At 35.4% G+C, this 18701-nt stretch overlaps 4 protein-coding genes across 4 annotated transcripts; 3 read left to right on the top strand and 1 right to left on the bottom strand.

The window, feature by feature from the left end:
* Positions 1-430: 430 nt before the first annotated feature.
* LOC114517556 lies at positions 431-4263 on the bottom strand. The gene is made up of 5 exons (XM_028537332.1): positions 4203-4263; positions 3111-3627; positions 2876-3026; positions 2654-2805; positions 431-2224 (listed from the first exon to the last, which is right to left on the bottom strand). Exons 2-5 carry the CDS (start codon positions 3603-3605, stop codon positions 1253-1255), a joined length of 1770 nt encoding a protein of 589 aa, XP_028393133.1. The 5' UTR covers positions 3606-3627; positions 4203-4263; the 3' UTR covers positions 431-1252.
* Positions 4240-10241, top strand: LOC114517562 (ceramide synthase 6-like). The gene is made up of 10 exons (XM_028537345.1): positions 4240-4624; positions 6323-6559; positions 6852-6909; positions 7062-7112; positions 7336-7428; positions 7916-8044; positions 8454-8560; positions 8631-8721; positions 9143-9208; positions 9650-10241. Exons 1-10 carry the CDS (start codon positions 4452-4454, stop codon positions 9758-9760), a joined length of 1116 nt encoding a protein of 371 aa, XP_028393146.1. The 5' UTR covers positions 4240-4451; the 3' UTR covers positions 9761-10241.
* A 1614-nt stretch (positions 10242-11855) lies between these two features.
* On the top strand, positions 11856-16620 carry LOC114522109 (ceramide synthase 5-like). Its single transcript, XM_028542743.1, has 11 exons — positions 11856-11950; positions 12086-12282; positions 12955-13191; positions 13379-13436; positions 13800-13850; positions 14026-14118; positions 14348-14476; positions 14656-14774; positions 14892-14985; positions 15170-15235; positions 15772-16620. Exons 2-11 carry the CDS (start codon positions 12107-12109, stop codon positions 15871-15873), a joined length of 1125 nt encoding a protein of 374 aa, XP_028398544.1. The 5' UTR covers positions 11856-11950; positions 12086-12106; the 3' UTR covers positions 15874-16620.
* A 506-nt stretch (positions 16621-17126) lies between these two features.
* LOC114518084 (C-factor-like) lies at positions 17127-18638 on the top strand. Its single transcript, XM_028538001.1, has 2 exons — positions 17127-17725; positions 18069-18638. The coding sequence occupies exons 1-2, from the start codon at positions 17215-17217 to the stop codon at positions 18335-18337; spliced, it is 780 nt and encodes a 259-aa protein (XP_028393802.1). The 5' UTR covers positions 17127-17214; the 3' UTR covers positions 18338-18638.
* The last annotated feature ends 63 nt before the right edge of the window (positions 18639-18701 follow it).

Below are 18701 nucleotides of genomic sequence, written 5' to 3'. Positions count from 1 at the left end.
ACCCGAGATTCAACGAAGCGTGAGAGGACTTTGAGGTATTGAAATAAGTATTTAAGACAGCAAACAAGCACATGCTATTGTTGTGGTGATTATACGACTGCCAGGATCGTGTTATCTGCTCGTTTCAATACCTCAAAGTCCTCTCACGCTTCGTTGAATCTCGGGTAACCGGGCTCATGTAAACAGCCCCTTAGCCGCGCCTTGCATTCTTGTGACGTAAATGACTGACTGTCAGGAAAGAGTACTGGGACCAATGCTTTTCCTTGTGACGGCACATCAGGCCGACGTTGGAAATTCGTTGAAGATTGCACAGTAGCACAGACAATATAACGTTTTGGTAATAGATAGTAACTTACAAAATGTAGTCAACTGGTTAGTCCAAAACAAAATATATTTTTACTTCATATGAATAACAAGTAATAACGTTATAACCATTAACCAGACATCATAACCCGTTTCTTTTCTAAGACGGATCGTTTTAAACATTCAGTTTACCACAATCTGTCATTGAAGATAACTAAGTGGTTTCTATAGTATAACTCGTTTTATACCTTATTACTGATGTAATTTAGTAAGTAATAATATCAATAATAAAAATAATTTTAACGTGTCTAACAAAACCGTATTTTCGTTCCTTGGGCATTACATTTTTACAGAGAGCTCCAGTTGGGACTAGAAGCCGAATACTGAGATGCTTTAGGTATCGTAGAGCGACAGATGTTCGTCTAGGTTTGGTCGATTGGTTTGTCAAATGGTTCGGTCCAGACAATAAATATTGCTGCCTTTTTCCAGAAAATACAATATGGCAGCAGCGATGGTTGGGCGCCTTTTGTCCGTAAGCATGCTTTTTCACTCATTCAATCGCGTTGTTTCTTTATCTATCCAGGCGTAGACTATACCAACGAGGGTACTGGCGCCCCGAACGACTGGGGAGGGGGGGATTAAAGTCCTGTTACACAGCGCGGTTTTTTAGCTAACTTGCAATACGACGCTACTTTTAGAGATGTAAATTTGGCAACTACAAAACCTTTATGTTTATTACACTCTACAGACGTTTCCACTTATATATTTTAAAGACTATTCACTAATGCGCATCTCTTAAAAGTAGAATGGCATTGCGAGTTGCAAGAAAGATAACCCTACGTTCGTAACGCCAGTACTGCGTGGGCTATATTTTGAATATTTTGCGCCTACTCTTTTGTACTAAAGTTGATGTAGTATACTGTAGTAATTGTTTGTAAAACCATTCGCTTTACAGTTGTTTATTTGCACGATTCTTATTCTTCTTCCTATATATCCAGTACGTGTCTAAAAAGTCACATAAGTTCCTGGTACGTTTCTGTCGTTCTTTCTCGCGCGTTTCTGTCGTTTCTGGTTTTTTGCCGGTTTGTGACGATTGCGCTATTGTGGGTCTTACAACATTTGCGCTTTTTGTCGAAACTGTTGTATTCAAAATTCTGTCAATAAGATTTTTTGATGGACATGGCAAACCTTGACAACTCTTCTTGTCACTTAAAGTATGCCGCATTACTGTAATATCCTTTAAACGGGTAACACTGGAAGTGGTTGATGATGTTACAGGTTTCAAAGATGCCACACCTAGTCGTTTACCACGAGAAAGTTGTGAAGAATCTTCTGAACAACTTTGACTAGCAGCATTCAGTGTGGGCGGGTTAAATCGTAGAATGTCATCTATTAACCCATGTGGGGATATTTTGTTTGATAAGCTCGCCCTTTGTGAGTCGGCGACATCCCCATGGCGAACGTTCAAGGTTGTCTGGGAATAAGGAATTGGTGCATATCTGATATGTGCTTGGTGTAATATTTCTAATAGATCAGGTATTTCTAAAACGTCTGCATTGTCAAGAGGTTTATATTTCTGACATAATTTGACCAAATAAGCCTTTGTCGTTTGTACAAGTTTTAGATCCAAAGATCCACTTTCACTCCCCTGAGAAAGACTTGGCCTTGTTGGTTGTGCATGGTTAAGCTTCAAACTTGGAATATCATTTCTTTGACAAGTTTCCCAATGAAGACCAATAGGTGCATACTGTGTGTGAGCAAGGTGAATTTGATCCAACACATCTTGGACATTCAGATTGTCAGTGTTTTCTAGTGGCTCATATTGCTTACATAACTCAATCATATCATCTTTTGCCTTCTGTTCCGTGGAAACCTGATCAGCAATATCGACAATAAGTGATAGATTGCCGCCACATTCATTCTATGAAAACAGTAAATTAAGTAGCAAGTATGGAGGGGCTTTTCCACAGCATAGGTGAATTATTGTCAGTTTGAGGATGCAATGCAATGGATAGTACTATTGTACAGTACAATCTGCTCAGATATCAATCACACTTTAAAAAATTTATTTCACAAATTGATCAGCTAGAGCAAGCAGTGTAAATTTATACTTGAATACAAGCATCATTTACTTTAAAACAGGTACCCTTACCCACCCTGAAATCTATAGTTAGTTGTTTCCCAAGACATGTCACATGTTGACTAGGTTACATGCATTTAATATTTGCATTATATTTGTGTATATAAAGGTTTCATGACTTGGATGCAGAGAGCTATAAACATGTGCTATGAACATAAACATATACACACTAGTTAAATCACCTTCATGCTTTGTTAAATCATTTTGTACCTGACTGTTCATCTCACATTGGACATTTTCAATTGATGCATCGATTATGCATTGTTTGTCTACAAGTGACAGGTCTTCTGCCATGGCAGGTGGTTGGGAACAATCCTTTGCCATATCTGATGGTGTATGAGAGATTCTACTGCTTGAGCCACCTATAAAATAAAGATCAATATTGTCTGCCATAATGATAAGAATTGTTGCTAAAGCTTCTAAAGCACTCACCATACTGTTCTTCCCATAGAAATTGTAGTTTCTCTTTCACCTCATTCAAATGTTTACTCTTCGTTATATTCTTTGGGATTGACTCTTCATATGCAAGTGAACCAATAAATCCTGGTAGGACTTTGAAATGGTTGACCAATAAAACAAATTCCTGCAATCATATTAATTGGTTGAGTTTATAACTTAAATAATCCATTTTCAGAGATAAGTCATTAAATTTAGTTTACATACTAACCCAATCACTAAATCGAGGCACAACTTTATAATCAGTAAGGACAATGCCCCCTCCTGTTAGCGCAGTAATATTGCTGAAAATATTTCCATGTGCCTGGTCTTGGAGACATTCTTCCACTGCTTCTTTGCTAAATACAACATTAACACTATGCACATAATCAGTAACTTCGCCTGAAAGAGTGCCATCTTTATATATTTCTGGATCAAGTTGTGCGATGCGTGCTTTTGCTTTAATCGGAACTTGTTTTTCAGACAACAAGACGTTTTGTATCCATGGTTTTCTTATCAATTCTGGTGGATATTCATCCACCTCCATCAATTCTTCTTTTTTTTCAGAAATTATCCTGCATGGACGACGTTTTTCCGGAATCATTTTACATGCTTCTTTTTCTTTTTCTTCCGAAATCATTATGTCTGCTTCCTCTTCCAAAATCATTTTATATGCTTCTTCTTCTTCCGAATTTAGTGTCCATACTCCTTCTTCTTCCGAAATCATTGTGCAATACACAATCTCATCACTAAAATTATCAGGTGTATTATATATAGCTCAGTAGTTGTACAGCTAAAATACAATCCAGTTTCTAGGCTCATGGAATAACAACATATATAGTCCAGTTGTTGGCTTGTTTGTCGTTTTGATTCAGTGATGAAAATGCAGCAGGCAGGGACTCCGGAACCGGAAGGATCACGTTAAAAGAGACTTAAGGGGCACTGATAGAGTGAAGGCGAATAAGGGCCAAAGCCCCGCGCACCGCACCCCCCTTTTCCAGCGTGCCTGAGATATCTCAAGCGTCGCATGCGCATATATAACCATAACACCTTTTTCAGATCCTGACTGATTATTAAAGGTCCGCAGTTAACGACTATCCTTTACAATTTTCTGTATAATTTTTTTGACATAACGAGCCTGGTTGCTTGTACCCGCCACAGATTGCGCACCTCTATCGTACTTCATGCACAAATATTTTGCGAGGACGAAGGATTTATGAATTGGATATACATATTTGCGGGCCTCTTATTCAACGATTTGAATGTATTTATGCTGATACGACGAAATATGTTCATTATTAATAAAATAGATTGAAACACTTACACAATGGGTGTATCAGATGTTGCTAAAAAGGAAATGACGTTCAATTGTAGTTGGCGTTGGCAGGTGGTACGCCTGAGAGACCTGACATGCGGCCGCTCCGCTATTGTCATGTGTCACTTTTTCTAGAGTGAGTGAAGCAACTGGGCCAACTGGCGTATTTGCTGTATCTTGTGTGATTTATACATATTGTTTGAGAAACAAATAGTTGATTTTTGAGCTTGTATATTCAACAATCATAAAGTTGAATCGATGTGGGATTCCATATTAAACTGGTATTGGAGCGAGAGCTTCTGGTTACCGGCTAATGTCACATGGCAGCATTTCAAATCTACAAAAGATATGACTATGCCCCAGCCAGATGATTTGAAGATAATTCTTCCTTTAACGATTGTTCTCATTCTTACCAGGATTCTGTTTGAAAGGTAAAATATTTTTTTTGATTTCGCAAGAAGGTCTGATTATGAATCCTTGAATCAATATACAAGTCGCGGCTTGAAACAGAGGATCGTTTTTCATACATTGTTTTAAACATTGATAAAATATTGAAATTTGCTTCAACCAATATGCTTTAATGCACATGCAGTGTAAAAATTCTCAAGAAAAGGATAGATCTTCGTACTTATGTTTTAGTGAGTTAATCAAATTTCGGGCGTTTTCAATCCAAGACGAAATTCTCGTGAGCAGTTGTTGTATTATGTAAATCAAAGTGCAGTTACAGATTCACAGGCTTGCACGTAAGAAATAGCATTTAAAGTTAATGAAAAACGCGCCCATTCGTCTATAGTGTTTTGGTGGAATATAATATTTTTTTATCTATTTAACATCGACCCGGAAGCTTCGAGTATTAAGTGTCTGGTTTTATAGACAACTATTGTAAAGCATGGTTCCTGTTAATATAAATGACTGTTTTTATTACAGAAAAGACCGTTTATATTCTATGGACACGCGCAATGTTTTGTTTGTATTAAATCATTCGTCCTGGTTTATAATTTGTTTTGGAAGGAATTTCTGAAATAGTGAGGAAAAAATCCGAACATAGTGTATGCAAATATTTATACTGAATGAGCAAGATAACCAATTGTCCCAGTTCATAGATTCCATTTGGCCTCAAATTCAGGATATTTACCTAAATTATAATGATGCGAGAAAATTTGAGAGGACACAGTAATGGTTTTTCCATATTAGCTATTTAATGTTGGATATCTTAGTATTTTGATTGATTGACAGTTTGTGGAAGAATTTTTTAATGCCTATTTGTAAAACCTTTCAGTAAAACAATTTATCACTCTCTACCACATCATATATGTAGTTTGTTTTGAATAATATATTCCTTAAGGTATAGATAAATCTGCTGCTTTGCAGTAATTCTCAATCTCCATATGGCGACAATCAATTTTAACCCCACCTACTTGTTTTTTAAAATCAAAGAATCCCATGCCTGAATAAAACATCAAACTGCTATAAACAAAGTGAAGCTTTACTAGACTGAATTCAATTGTAGATCACATAACAAATCTAAAAAGAAAGGTCTGATACCCTTGATAACAAAGTTTCTGGAGGGAAATGACAATTTCTATATACACAAATAGAATAAAGGTTCCCATGTTGTCATGTATATTTTGAATGTGTCGCAAAAATCTTTCAACAACATTCGCAAAATGAATGCCATATAGCCTTTGTTGCACCTGGAAATTGTCGTGAATTGATTTTTGGAAAATCCAATTAAAAAGGTTTCTTTTCAATGCAAAATTTGCTCTTTGTTCGAAATGTTAATGATCATCATTCAGCATTGTTTATCTGCACCTGTCCACATAACATTCCAAACAAATGTTGTCTGATCTTCTGCACAACATATCTGCCATTACTGATATGTTCATCTATGATAGTGATATGTTTAATATATGTCTCCTTTTAATATATTAGTATTCAAGTTGTGTTACCAAGATGAAATTTTTATTATGCAATTTGCACAAATTCTGGTTGCTATTCCTAATATTTGCAAAAAAAGTTAATCTTTGTTTGCATCTCCCCATCCCTAAGGAGTTTAGCATAGATTACAATGACATTTACTTGTCTGTATACTATCAATACTAACAAGAATGTTCTATTTTATTGCTTAGGTTTGTTGCATACCCATTTTCAAAATTTATTGGTGTCCCTGATGTGAAAAGAAAGCCTGCTGAGCCAAACAAAATACTTGAGAGAGTGTTCACAACAATTAGCAAGTCACCAGATGCCGAACGTATTCAAGGCTTAGCCAAAGAGCTACAGTGGACTGAGAAACAAGTACGACAATGGTTTTACTTGAAGAGAAGTGCTAACAGGCCCACAATTATGAAAAAGTCAACTGAATGTTGGTAAGAAATAGTAATGCTTGCAATCTTAATAAAAAGTCTCTTATACCAAATTGAAATTTTATGTGTGTAATGTATTACTGTAATACAATGTAATTGACAATGCATTGTGTGGCAACAGCAACTTTGCATGTACTACATGTGTAAGTTTTTTTATGATACACCGTATATATACATTATTAATAAAGTCTTTCCAACCAGCAACTACCAATTAGGTAAACCACCCAAATCTTCAGTACGAGGTTAAAGTAATTCTGCTAACCCTATTTGACTTCATGGTATACTTTTTATGTAGCTGGAGATTCCTTTTCTACTGTACATCATTCTACACTGGGCTTTACTTGCTACATAAGGTAATACATATGAGGTATATAAATTGATCTGCATGTACCAGTAACCAAACAGTTGTCATATTAAAATGTCATATGTTAAAATGTTGTATGGAGCCTACGTATGTTCAATATGTACTGAATGCATAACAATATTTTTGTTTGAATTCTTGCAGGAAAAACATTTTTTTGACACAAGACACTCTTGGTACAACTACCCATACTATGTATGTTAAAAAATTGTATCTATGTTTTGTATTTTTTTGACCATTTGTTTGTTGGGATTTCTGAACTAATATGGAAAAGCCCAGCAAAGGTGTAGTAAAGGCATGTGCAAGTAATGTTCACATGTGCAAGTTATGTTCATGTATTGTGGGTTCCATTTATGAAACGCTTTGTTTTCAAGATATTTCAAGATTTTTTTACAAATCCTTTTTGTTGTAATTGTAGCATATCACAAAACCCATATATTATTACTACATGGTTGAAGCTTCATTTTACACATCGCTCATCTGTTCACAGTTTATGGATGTTCGAAGAAAGGTGGGTTAATTGACACTCTAATTTCAATTAAATTCATTTCTTTCTACCTTCAGTTTGCTGTTGCAGGTTCAGGTAGTTCCCCCATGCTTTTGACAACCATTTTGTGAAGTGCAGCAATTAACAGTGCATAAACCTGCTTCATCTGGAACAACCCTTGCCTTCTGTGCATAATGACACTACTCTCAACTGTGGTCTTAAGCTAGGCCACTGGTTTTTAAAATTGCTCAAATCTCCCATTTTTTAACATTTGCGGACCAACTTTTGCTCATATTCATTCAATGTTTCAGCTGACCAATTTTGTTTTAAATATGCAGGCAGTGTAATATATCATATTTTAAGAAGCATGTAAACAAAACTCTCAACTTATATTCTGAACTAGAATAGTCGAAATAGGTGTATACTTATGCAGATATTTTCTTTAATTAACAAACAAACCCCACAAAACTGTGGATACGTTTTCTGATGCAGATGTTTATTCTATGTTTAGGATTTTTGGCCAATGTTTATTCACCATAATGCTACAGTGGTATTAATAGTGATGTCTTACGTTACAAATCATGTTCGTATCGGTTGCCTCATTATTCTAGTTCATGATTCAGCTGATTATTTGTTAGAGGTAAGAAGCTTCATAGTAACTGCTATCAAAATATGTAGAATAGGGCTTCTCATTTTCACAATGATAATGCAGCATCAACAATAACTTTTAAATAGCTGTATTTATCTAATTTATAATGCAAGACCCCTGATAAGTAGAGACCTTAAGATTGATGTTAATGGCAAATAAACTGTACAGGTTTTCAACATCTTAGCTCGTGCTTTAATTTTCATTTTTCATGGTCAAGATTTCCCAATAACGTGACAGCTAATTGTTAAACGACGAATACGAATTTCAGTTCGCCGTAAACCTCAACCTTTGAGAGGCATAATAGCTTAATCAGGCCATACTAGAGTGAATGAATCAAACTAATGCACCAGACATGCTGTGAATGGGAATTTCATCATATAAGTTATTTTCAACCTTCTAGGCAGCAAAAGTATTTAACTATGGTCGATTGCAGAGAATTTGCGATGTTACTTTTGCTTGCTTCGCTGTCATCTTTTATGTTAGTCGTTTGGTAATTTATCCTGGATGGTAAGTTCTTGTCAAACAGTACTCATTCATAACACTGCTCATTTAATGGTACTTTCATGCCCATTTGTAGGATTTTAAATACAGTCGCATTTGAAGCGAGGGAGATATGTGGACATTTTAATTCTTGGTATCCATTTATGGCCTTGCTTTCCTTGCTTCAGGTAAGGCCCACGTACATTATAGCTAAAGTACGTCTTACTCAGTAGCGACGAGATAGGCAGGGTGATTAACTCGAAATCCAAGGAGTATCCTGGACTGAAGAAATTACATGAAGAGATCATTGGCATAATTAAGCAAAAAAGGCGTTTCTCAAGACTAAAACTTCAAATTACACAGCTAATCACAGCGGGGCGCTAAGCAAGTGTGCCCCCTCCATAAATATGTCTCCCAGGTTATTACTGTGCCGGGCCATGTCACACGGAACTGGCCTGGATCATAGGTCCCTCTCGCCTCTTTTTTGGCTCTCGAAAGACAGGTGCTATTTGGTTTTGTCCTACTGCACCATTACGCTGTGCATTATGTTGGATTACTTTTGCACGAGACTGTAAATTGATAGTTTTTTTTGCTACAATCCGTTCTCAGGTTCTTCATTTGTTTTGGGCTTTCTTTGTTGGTCGAGTTGTATATTCTTCACTTGTCGAGGGAAAGGTATAAAAAGAATTATTTTCCAATTAGCTTTTTTGGTTAGAGTGCATGCAGTATCTGCCAGCAACCTTTTCTATTTCCACCTTTAAATTAAATGCTTGGAATATTAATTTTCTCATCCACCATGAAGATTCTAAGCTAAAAGCATTGCCGAATTGTCAAATAAACATGCCATTGACAAAATGTATATTGAGTTCACTGACAGTCTGACACTGAGTGCATGAGTGAGTGCATGAGAGAATGAAATAATATGACACAGAAAGTGATAAAGTAAAAGTACAAGTTTAAGGGCTGTTATCATGTGAAACATGAGTATACAATTTTACATTTCATTTTGCATAATCTAAGTATATAATTTTGCATTTATTTTGCATAATCTAAGTATATAATTTTGCATTTATTTTGCATAATCTAAGTATATATAATTTTGCATTTCTGCCACAGGTTGACCGAGATTCTCGCAGTGACAGCGAGGAATCAGATGATGAGGATTCGGACGGGAAAGAAAATAAATCCGATGAAGCGATTATCCAGAATGGCAAGAAAAAGTTGTAAGCAGTTTTCACTGTATGTACAGTAAAAAGCTGCGTCAGAAAACCACTGCTAACTTGTTGTCAACTGTATTGTTGAGCCTTCTCGATCACAATAACTTCTAATATTTTCTCCAAAATCAGGGTTTTACTCGGTTTGTGTCTTGAATTGTGTTTCTAACGATACTTTGCTGTAAGTTTCTTTCACATTCGGTCAAACTACAAATGGACGATATAGCGCCTGAAACAAGGCTATCACCTTCCAGTTTTTCTTCATTCTAGATGTTAATTTTAAACCTAATCTCTGCTAGTGGTTTTTGTGCGGATTTTAACTGTAGTTAATTCAGTATTTCATCTCTTTATAATATATATATATAAATATATATAAAGATTGTTTTATAATTACAGATTGGTTTTAAAGTTTAATTTATTACATATAGTTTTAACAATATGATACAGAAATTTTTTGATGAAAACTGGTAGGGATATTGATTATAGCATAATTAGATTTCAGTTTAGTATCCTTCCTGAGACAAAATAAATGTTTCTTATCATGTTTTTTTCATATTGCCGGTGATGAGTGGCAAAAATTTAAACGATCCGTCGATCATTCATCGTGTAAACTTTCTGCGGTATGTCTTCGATTTATGTTTGTAGTGATTTACCTGACTCTTCCACAGTCCCTAACAAAGCGATGAAAATCGATGAGGCAAAGGATCATGGGAATACCCCATCATTCAGCGTGCCCCATCATTAATGACGCCTTAGCTAAGCGACTGGGGACAAGTCAGGTGATTTACTGAACGCATTGAAAACAATAGATAATCAGTTGAGATGCCTTATCTGTTGTTGCACAGTTATTGTTATTGAATGCGTTCAGCAGAAACACAGCGTTTCAATCAGACCTAAGCGGGTTGATGACAGTTGCAAGTTCGCGCTTTTCATTAATTTTTTCTCTTCGCGATAAAAAGGAAATTTCCAGAATGAGGATTTTAAAATTAGTAAAATTGCCATGTTTGGCTGCCAAATGATGTGAGGCACGGAAAATATAGGCATGCGAAGTAGGCAAATTTTGTATAATTTTGTTTCATTCCGCATTTTCCAAAATTTCACAACTATACGTTTCACAATTTCACGACTAACTTTGTAATTATATAAATTTTAGTATGCTTTTTCTAGCTGTGGTAATTTATTTCCTTCTTGTTGCCCAAGTCAAGAATTAGTCAATAGCGCATAGCTATAAGGTCCATTTTTCGTTAATTCTCGACAAGCGCGGAAAAACAATCGCGACCAGTGAATAGAGAGTTCGAATAGAGCTCAACGACAACAACGTGCATCAACTCTCATTCTCGTTTGACTTTAGATATGGAATCTAATTATTGACAAATTGCCTAAGGCAGGCGACAAAAAATTCATGAGAAATTTAAAACAGGAAGAGCATTTCTAGGAAACGTTACATGATATTGATTTGAAAGATTGGAAAGATTGCATTGTGAAAGCAAAACCTGCCTCGTCTTCGTGTAACACACACAAACACCTTTATAATTTTTTTACCTTATGAGGGCGTAACAGGTCTTAATATTATTAGTTTTTTGAAACAGAAAACCAACGTATTTTTACATATTTTGTGTTTCGGCTTCGGAATTTACCTTGTAATTTGCTAATCAGATTAAAGCGCGTTTCTCTCTTGGAGAAAACGAAACCTGTTCGAGCAAGTGTTTAGTCATGGATATCAACACAATATCACATGGCAATAGAGGATATAAAGTTTCTTTATATTGCCAAGAAGCATTCAACTACATTCAAGTAAAAATACTTCAATTCAACTATTGTTAATAATGCGTGCTACAAACCAATGATTAATCATCAATTATCAATACCGTTTTTTTTTCGTTAAAGTCTCACTGCATTCAAAATTCGAAGGCTATATATTCATAAATTTATTAGGCCGGGGATGTTACCCACCGAGGCAAGAATATCTATTGTCCACTTGTCGTTTTGAGAGCTTTATTAATATTTTTTATTTAGTGGGCCTCATTTTTCAATAACTTTATTCTACAAATTTTTAGATTCACAAGATTTTTAAATTACTTTATTGGAAGACAAGGAATCATTTCGACTTATTGTCGAACTATAAATATACGTGTTCTTGGAAGCATAGGCCAGCATATAGTAAGGATGCACCCCGGAGAAATGAGCCTGAAAATCATTAATGGTAATCATTAGTCATTACGAAGTCAGCAAATTCCTTGTGATCTATTGAGCGTGTTAGCGTGCTTTCTTGAACCAGCGAACGAAGCAGCTAGGAAACTGTTGATTTTTACTAACAAATTGTTTACCCAACATTTAGAAGAGTTAGAATAGAGTTAGAATGACGCAGCAGTTTAACGATTGGTTTTGGAGTAAATCCTTTTGGCTTCCTCCAAAGACAACATGGGAAGACCTCACTTCTAACAAATACAATATACGTATTCCTCAAACACGCGATTTGTATGTTATCTTACCTTTGACCGTGTTGATTGTCTTAATAAGGATGTTCTTTGAAAGGTAAGCTCCCGAACTAAATTTGTATAATTGTTAGGCAGTATTAAGCAGGTTTATACACAAGTTATATATTCGGTATTTCAATACCGAATAATATGTACTATGAAAGAAATTCTTACCATTTTACACACCCAGTGATTCGAACGATGCGTATTGTAAACATCTGAATGACAATCATAGTACGAGTTTTTCTAATTGGGTTCACAGGTTGTCACTTTATTTATATTTTCAACTTTTTAACAGCTTTTAGTTAGGTATCTGTCCCAAGGGAATAGAAATAAGCCGTGTATATGTATATTGTTAAAGTATGCGACGGAACAGAGTTAATATGGAAAGAATATTACTAGATATTTCTAATTTGATAGATCACGAGTCGACATGATATATATACTAAGTATTTTAAAAACATGTTCTGGTATTTAATATTAGCGTGTTAGCAATATTCAAATACAGATACAGGGCGCTGTGTGAACTTGTTATCTGGGCGTCTTGTCTGTAGGAGCAGGTGTTTAAAAAAGCAACTAGTGTATCAATTAATAGTTTTAAAAAATGATAATTGTTGATTAGAATATTTAGAGTATTTTGTTGGGAGGGTCTGCATATAGTTAACCACTTTCTAACCGACCCATTAATTATTGCTGCACTCTAGTGGTTCATGAGTCCTTACATTTACAGGTTTATTGCTCTGCCATTTCTGAAACATTGTGGTCTTAAAGAAAGAAATGGCCATAAAGCAGAACCAAATGCTATTTTAGAGAAGGTTTATCAGGACCTAGCTGGAAAACTGGAAGAACAGCAGGTCAAAACACTTGCTTCAAAATTAGGATGGACCGTTAAGAGAGTGGAACAATGGTTTAGGTATAAACAGAATAACAGCAAACCATCAAAATTAACAAAGGCAAAGGAATGCAGGTAAGTTTACCTGCAACCACCTGACAGTGGTTGGCATGCAATAATGAATTCTCGGCCATAACTTGATACGACTATGATTCATGGAATATAGTCAGTATGCCCCTTTCCTTTATATATTTACTAGTGATGGCCTGTGTTTTAAATTTGTTTCCCCACTATTATGTACCTAATGTTTTATTTGTTTTAGTTGGCGTTTTTTCTTTTATACTTCAATATGCACATGGGGATTTCATGTACTTTGGAAGGTTTGTATAACTTATTCAACAATGTAACAACATGACAACATCTGGTAGTTGTAAGCAAGTACAAGCAAGCAACAGAACTATTGGTTGTTACGAACTGTTCAATTTGGTTTATGAAAAGTCCACATTGATAAAAAGAACATTGAAAGATTATATATTTAATGTTTTTAACAAAATACTGATTATGTTTGCATTTGTTGGCTACCAGACTCATGCATTTTGGTCTCAAAATGAAACGGCCCCTCAAAATTGTTTTAACCAAAGGACAATTCAATCTAATCTTAATGGGACAACCAAGAGTACTCTTGTTTGGTACATGAAATTGTACAATCAATGTAATATTTTTATTTATTTGCTTCCTTGCAGGAGAAATATTTATATGACACACGACATTTTTGGATTGCTTACCCCAACCATGTATGTAATGATCAATTGACATACACTGCACTTATATCATAGAATTTTTCTTCAAGTGCAATCAGAGATAAAAATTGCACATATCAATATGAGATGGACATGACATTTGCAGTCATGAGTGGTTATTGCTTATTTTACGAGATGGAATTTTTCTTACACCACTTTCGTTTTCTAGGACCTTTCCAATGGAATTTATTATTACTACATAATTCAACTGTCATTTTATACTTCTTTACTGCTATCGCAATTTGCAGATGTGAAAAGAAAGGTATAGTTTACTGTACAATATACATTATCAAACCAACAGACAGTATCTCATATAAGGAGACTTGCAGCAATTGGCCTAATTTGAGTCTAACATTTTTCTTTGCAATCTGAACTGGTCTCTTTAGTACTAGTTGCTGCAATACATAATAATATTGGGGGTTATTTGAAACATCCTGTTTGGTAATTGGTATAGTATGTGTAACAAACATCTCATGGTAGCTTCTTTTTAGGATTTCTGGATTCAAACAATTCATCATGTTGTTACTATATCGTTGATGCTATTTTCTTACTCTTGTAATTTTGTACGGGTTGGGGCTGTAATATTGTTAGTTCATGACGTCTCGGACGTTATACTTGAGGTAAGATTCTTCATGAAATTATGAGAATTGTTTCTGACCTTGTGATCCTATTAACTGAGTTGTAGAATTAAAATGCATCTGCAGCACTGTCTGTTTCAACACAGGGGAAAAGCAGGGGAAATCAAATTTAAAATGCCATGCATGATCGACAGCAAAACGTATTGTTTTTTCTTATGTAGTGTGGTAAAGTATGTAAATATCTTTGTGGTGTCCTGGATATTCAAAAATTTTGCGATGTTATATTTGGCGTGTTTGCTGTTGTGTTTTTCATAAGTAGACTTATTATATTTCCTTGGTGGTAAGTAATTTTTTAAGAAAAACCTTAATTATTCCTTGGCTCAGGAAACATAATTGACATGCAACTCCGTAATTTTCCCAAAGAAAATATTCATAATCCTATTATGCTTTCATTTAGGGTCCTCAGATCTGTGTATCTGGAAGCTCCGATATCCTTTGGAGGAACTATGCCGATGTATTATTGTTTTATGGGCTTGCTTCTTACCTTGCAGGTTTGTGTATACGGAAAACAGCCTCGAGGCCTCGCCCCCGGAGCGTGAAGGGCCAAGGGGGGGGGGGGAGAAATAAATCAAATAATAAAACACTGTTAAAGTTGCATTTTGATGTCTGCATCTCCAGGGAGTGGATGCTAATTGATTACGTGAATTCCACTAACATATCCGGTGTAATTTTTAGGCAATGCACATATTTTGGTTTTATCTAATTGCTCGTATGGCATATTCTTTCCTGATTAAAGGCAAGGTAGGAAAGTTTTAAGAATATAATTATGATTTTATTTTTGAAGGTCATACGGTGTTTTACTGCGCCTGACGCCTGACCGTACAATATGCTTATATAAACATGCATGGAAAGCCGGCCTAAGATTGGGAAATTGTGTTCCATTGTGCGGCAATGTCTCTTGACTTTCTTCCAGTTACTGACCGCGCGTGCAACAGTGATACAGTCTTATATAATGCCATTATGTGATGATCTGTATCACTGTTGCACGCGAGGTCAGAAAGTCAAGAAACATTACTGATGATAGTTTAGTTTTCTTTACGTTGGCCTGAACATAAAGATTATAAATAACAGTGTTATTTATAATCTCTATGGGCATGAATACAGAAATTTCCTGGAATGCAACCTCGTACCCAGCCCCGGGGTCTTTTTACCTCCGTTCCAAGGCCCACCTGGAATGCTGGGTATCGTAAAGCAGATTAACCGCGGATTATTATATTTTTAGAAATAGACAATGTGTCCTAGCAATGTGTGTATTTATTAGTTATTTCGCTTTGCAGGTTGAGAATGACGCCCGTAGTGAAACCGAGGAATCTGACTCTGGCGACAAAAATGGCGCAATTCAAAATGGCGTCACAAATGGCAAACACAAAATGCAATAATTTTTTTCGTTTTATGGTTGCCGTGGGATAATAAACGTTAGAATTTTTGTAGAAATACAACTCGTAGTGTGCGAATAGGATAATTTTAGACGGTATTTTATGGCGTGCGGTGTTTGTTGTTCATATTAGGAAATGCGTGAACGAAGGGAGAAATACTATTCTTCTAGAAGAAGTACTAAAATAAAATAAATGCAAAAGAGGTGTTTTTATATAGATGAGATAACTCTATGAAACAGTGCTTCTAGGCATAGGTAGTAAAATTCAACCTGATATTGGTTAGCATGATAGAAACTACTAAGCTAGAGGTAAATATTAAGTTTGTAAATCCAATGATTAATTCACAGACCTAGCCCTAATATATAATTTGCGATCAATAACGTAGTAAGTTCTCCGCGATCAGAGTATTGTGTATAGAAGAACGCGATCAGAGTATTGTATAGAACTAATCCCGATAAACTAACCCTAAACTGTTTTGAATCATTAAAAATCTTGAAGCACCCTATAATATAACACTTTATCTACCAATAACCATTCGCGTACATATCAGGTTAATTAATTGATTAGATACACAAACACTATAATCACGTCGTGATACAAGTTAACTCGTTCTCATGATATAGGAATCTAATATTTTACTGGTCGACTGAAAAATGCGTTTTCAATTTACTAATAGACAATAATTGTATAATAAATATAGCTGTGTATATTATCTAGTTCAATTTGTATACTATTTAGAAAGCATCAACTATCAATGACTCATGTAAGAAATTATATATTTCTATATCATCTAATTTGTTTTAGATGCTTTACTTCGCTTTACACACTTTCGCCATTGATTCAGGTACAAGGGCAACGGGATCGGGGGAGGACTTGGGCAAGGTCCCCTCTAATTCCCTCTCTTGGTAAAAAAAGGGGAATACTGACAAATACAGTGATACCAAAAAACCGGATTAACTAACAAGATTTAGTTATTGCGGTGGTTGGTTAAACCTACGCATGCGCAATTTCCTGCGTTGGAACTCGTTGATCTATGAATCATGACAGCAGTCAATATAGTACGTTCTCAATGTATAGCTGAGAAGACTATTCTAATAGCAACCTCGTACCCAGGGTCTTTCGTGGGGTTCTAATAGCAGCATTAGCAGGACTTTTTTTCATGGATTTTTTGGACCTTTTCCTCTTTTCTCGTACCCAGTACCACGGTCTTGTTCTCGCAGCTTCCCGGCTCAGGGGTCAGGCCTGTCACTTGCCGGGTAGGTCACAGTTTAAATGGACAAAATAGTACGATATTTTTTTTCTGTTTTCTTTCATTGCTGACTAGCTTTGCTAACAAACATAGCAATGGAGAAAAACGACATTGATACGGATGGAGTATTATATTCTGTCCTAATTTTAGGGTGCAATCGAGGACTTGGTCTTGAATTGGTTCGATTCTTACTTGGTCTTAAAAAACCGCCGAAATATTTATTTGCTACATGTCATGATCAAGATACATGTTCAGCACTGCATGCATACAATCTACTGTGGAACCCAAGAAAAACAAAAGTTAAAGTTTTAAAACTTGAAGTAAATGATGATCGTGAAATTGCAAATGTTGTCACTTTCATTGAGCAAGAGTTGGATGGTGTTGGATTAAGTGTCTTAATTAATAATGCAGAAACTCACATAAGAAAAGATCTAGAAACAGTATCATGGGATGATATGAGGAGAACATTTGAAACAAATACAATCTCACCAATTATAATTGCCAGAGCGTTTCGGTCAATTCTCAGTTCTTTTGTATTACTGGGTTCAAATGAAGCAATGTCTATAAAATGCTGTGCAGCTATTGTCAACATAAACTCTGTATTAGGTGTGTAACGAATTTCAACAACAGGTGCACTATTGTATAAAGATAAAACGTAAAAGTAGGGAAGAATCACTGTTAGAACCTGCCATATATCTCAATTGGCAAAATGTTATCTATCAGCTGGATAGATAAACACTTTTCCACATGTGAACAGATGAGAGGGTGTGCCTGTTATATTAGCCATTTTTTTTACAATGGCTTGCATTGGTTAACAGAAAATAGACCCCGTCTACCTGCTATCTCTATGTATATATGGAGAATTGACACTATTAGCTAGGCTAAAAGAATATGAGGATGGGATATGTATGCAAATTAAGTTTCATCTTACATGTCAATTTTATTTCAGGTTCAATTACACTAAATAAAGAAGGAGGAATGTATCCATACCGAGCAAGTAAAACAGCACTGAACATGGCAACAAGATGCCTTAGCAGGGACTTAAAAGATAATGGTATTACTGTTATCAGTTTGCACCCAAGAAATATTCCAAATGAGTCGGAAGGGCCACTACCATATTCATTTACAGCCTCACATATTATTAAATTTATATCATCATTAAATGTGACACATACAGGGGGCTTTTATACCTATGATGGAACATTGATTCAATTTTAAAGTTATGGATATATAATTTTATTTTGAAACATACAATACAATGATGTAATTGGTATATTAATGTCATTCTTACTAAGTAGGTAGTGCTATTCCCCGGACAATGATTTCCTATGGGGCTTTAATATAGCCTTTTCTAGTATGGTATATACAAAATTCATTATATTTGTGTAATTTTTCATAGTATATAATTATTACTTTGAATATATTCTAATTCATGGTATAATTGTTAAATAGGTACCTATTAAAGACAGTCATAAAGATGTCAGTCTTATTTTCTCTATAATGATGGTCCATTGCTTCCAGTGCCAAAATTGACTGGATTGGCACGATTTTGATTTTATTTGGTTGGGAATTTTGAAACTAT

This window comes from Dendronephthya gigantea, unplaced genomic scaffold (genome assembly GCF_004324835.1).
Source record: "Dendronephthya gigantea isolate DGI-Jeju-01 unplaced genomic scaffold, DenGig_1.0 000000F, whole genome shotgun sequence".
Lineage (NCBI taxonomy): Eukaryota > Metazoa > Cnidaria > Anthozoa > Malacalcyonacea > Nephtheidae > Dendronephthya > Dendronephthya gigantea.
Note: the sequence above shows the minus strand (reverse complement) of the source record. Positions and strands in the feature narration are given on the sequence as shown.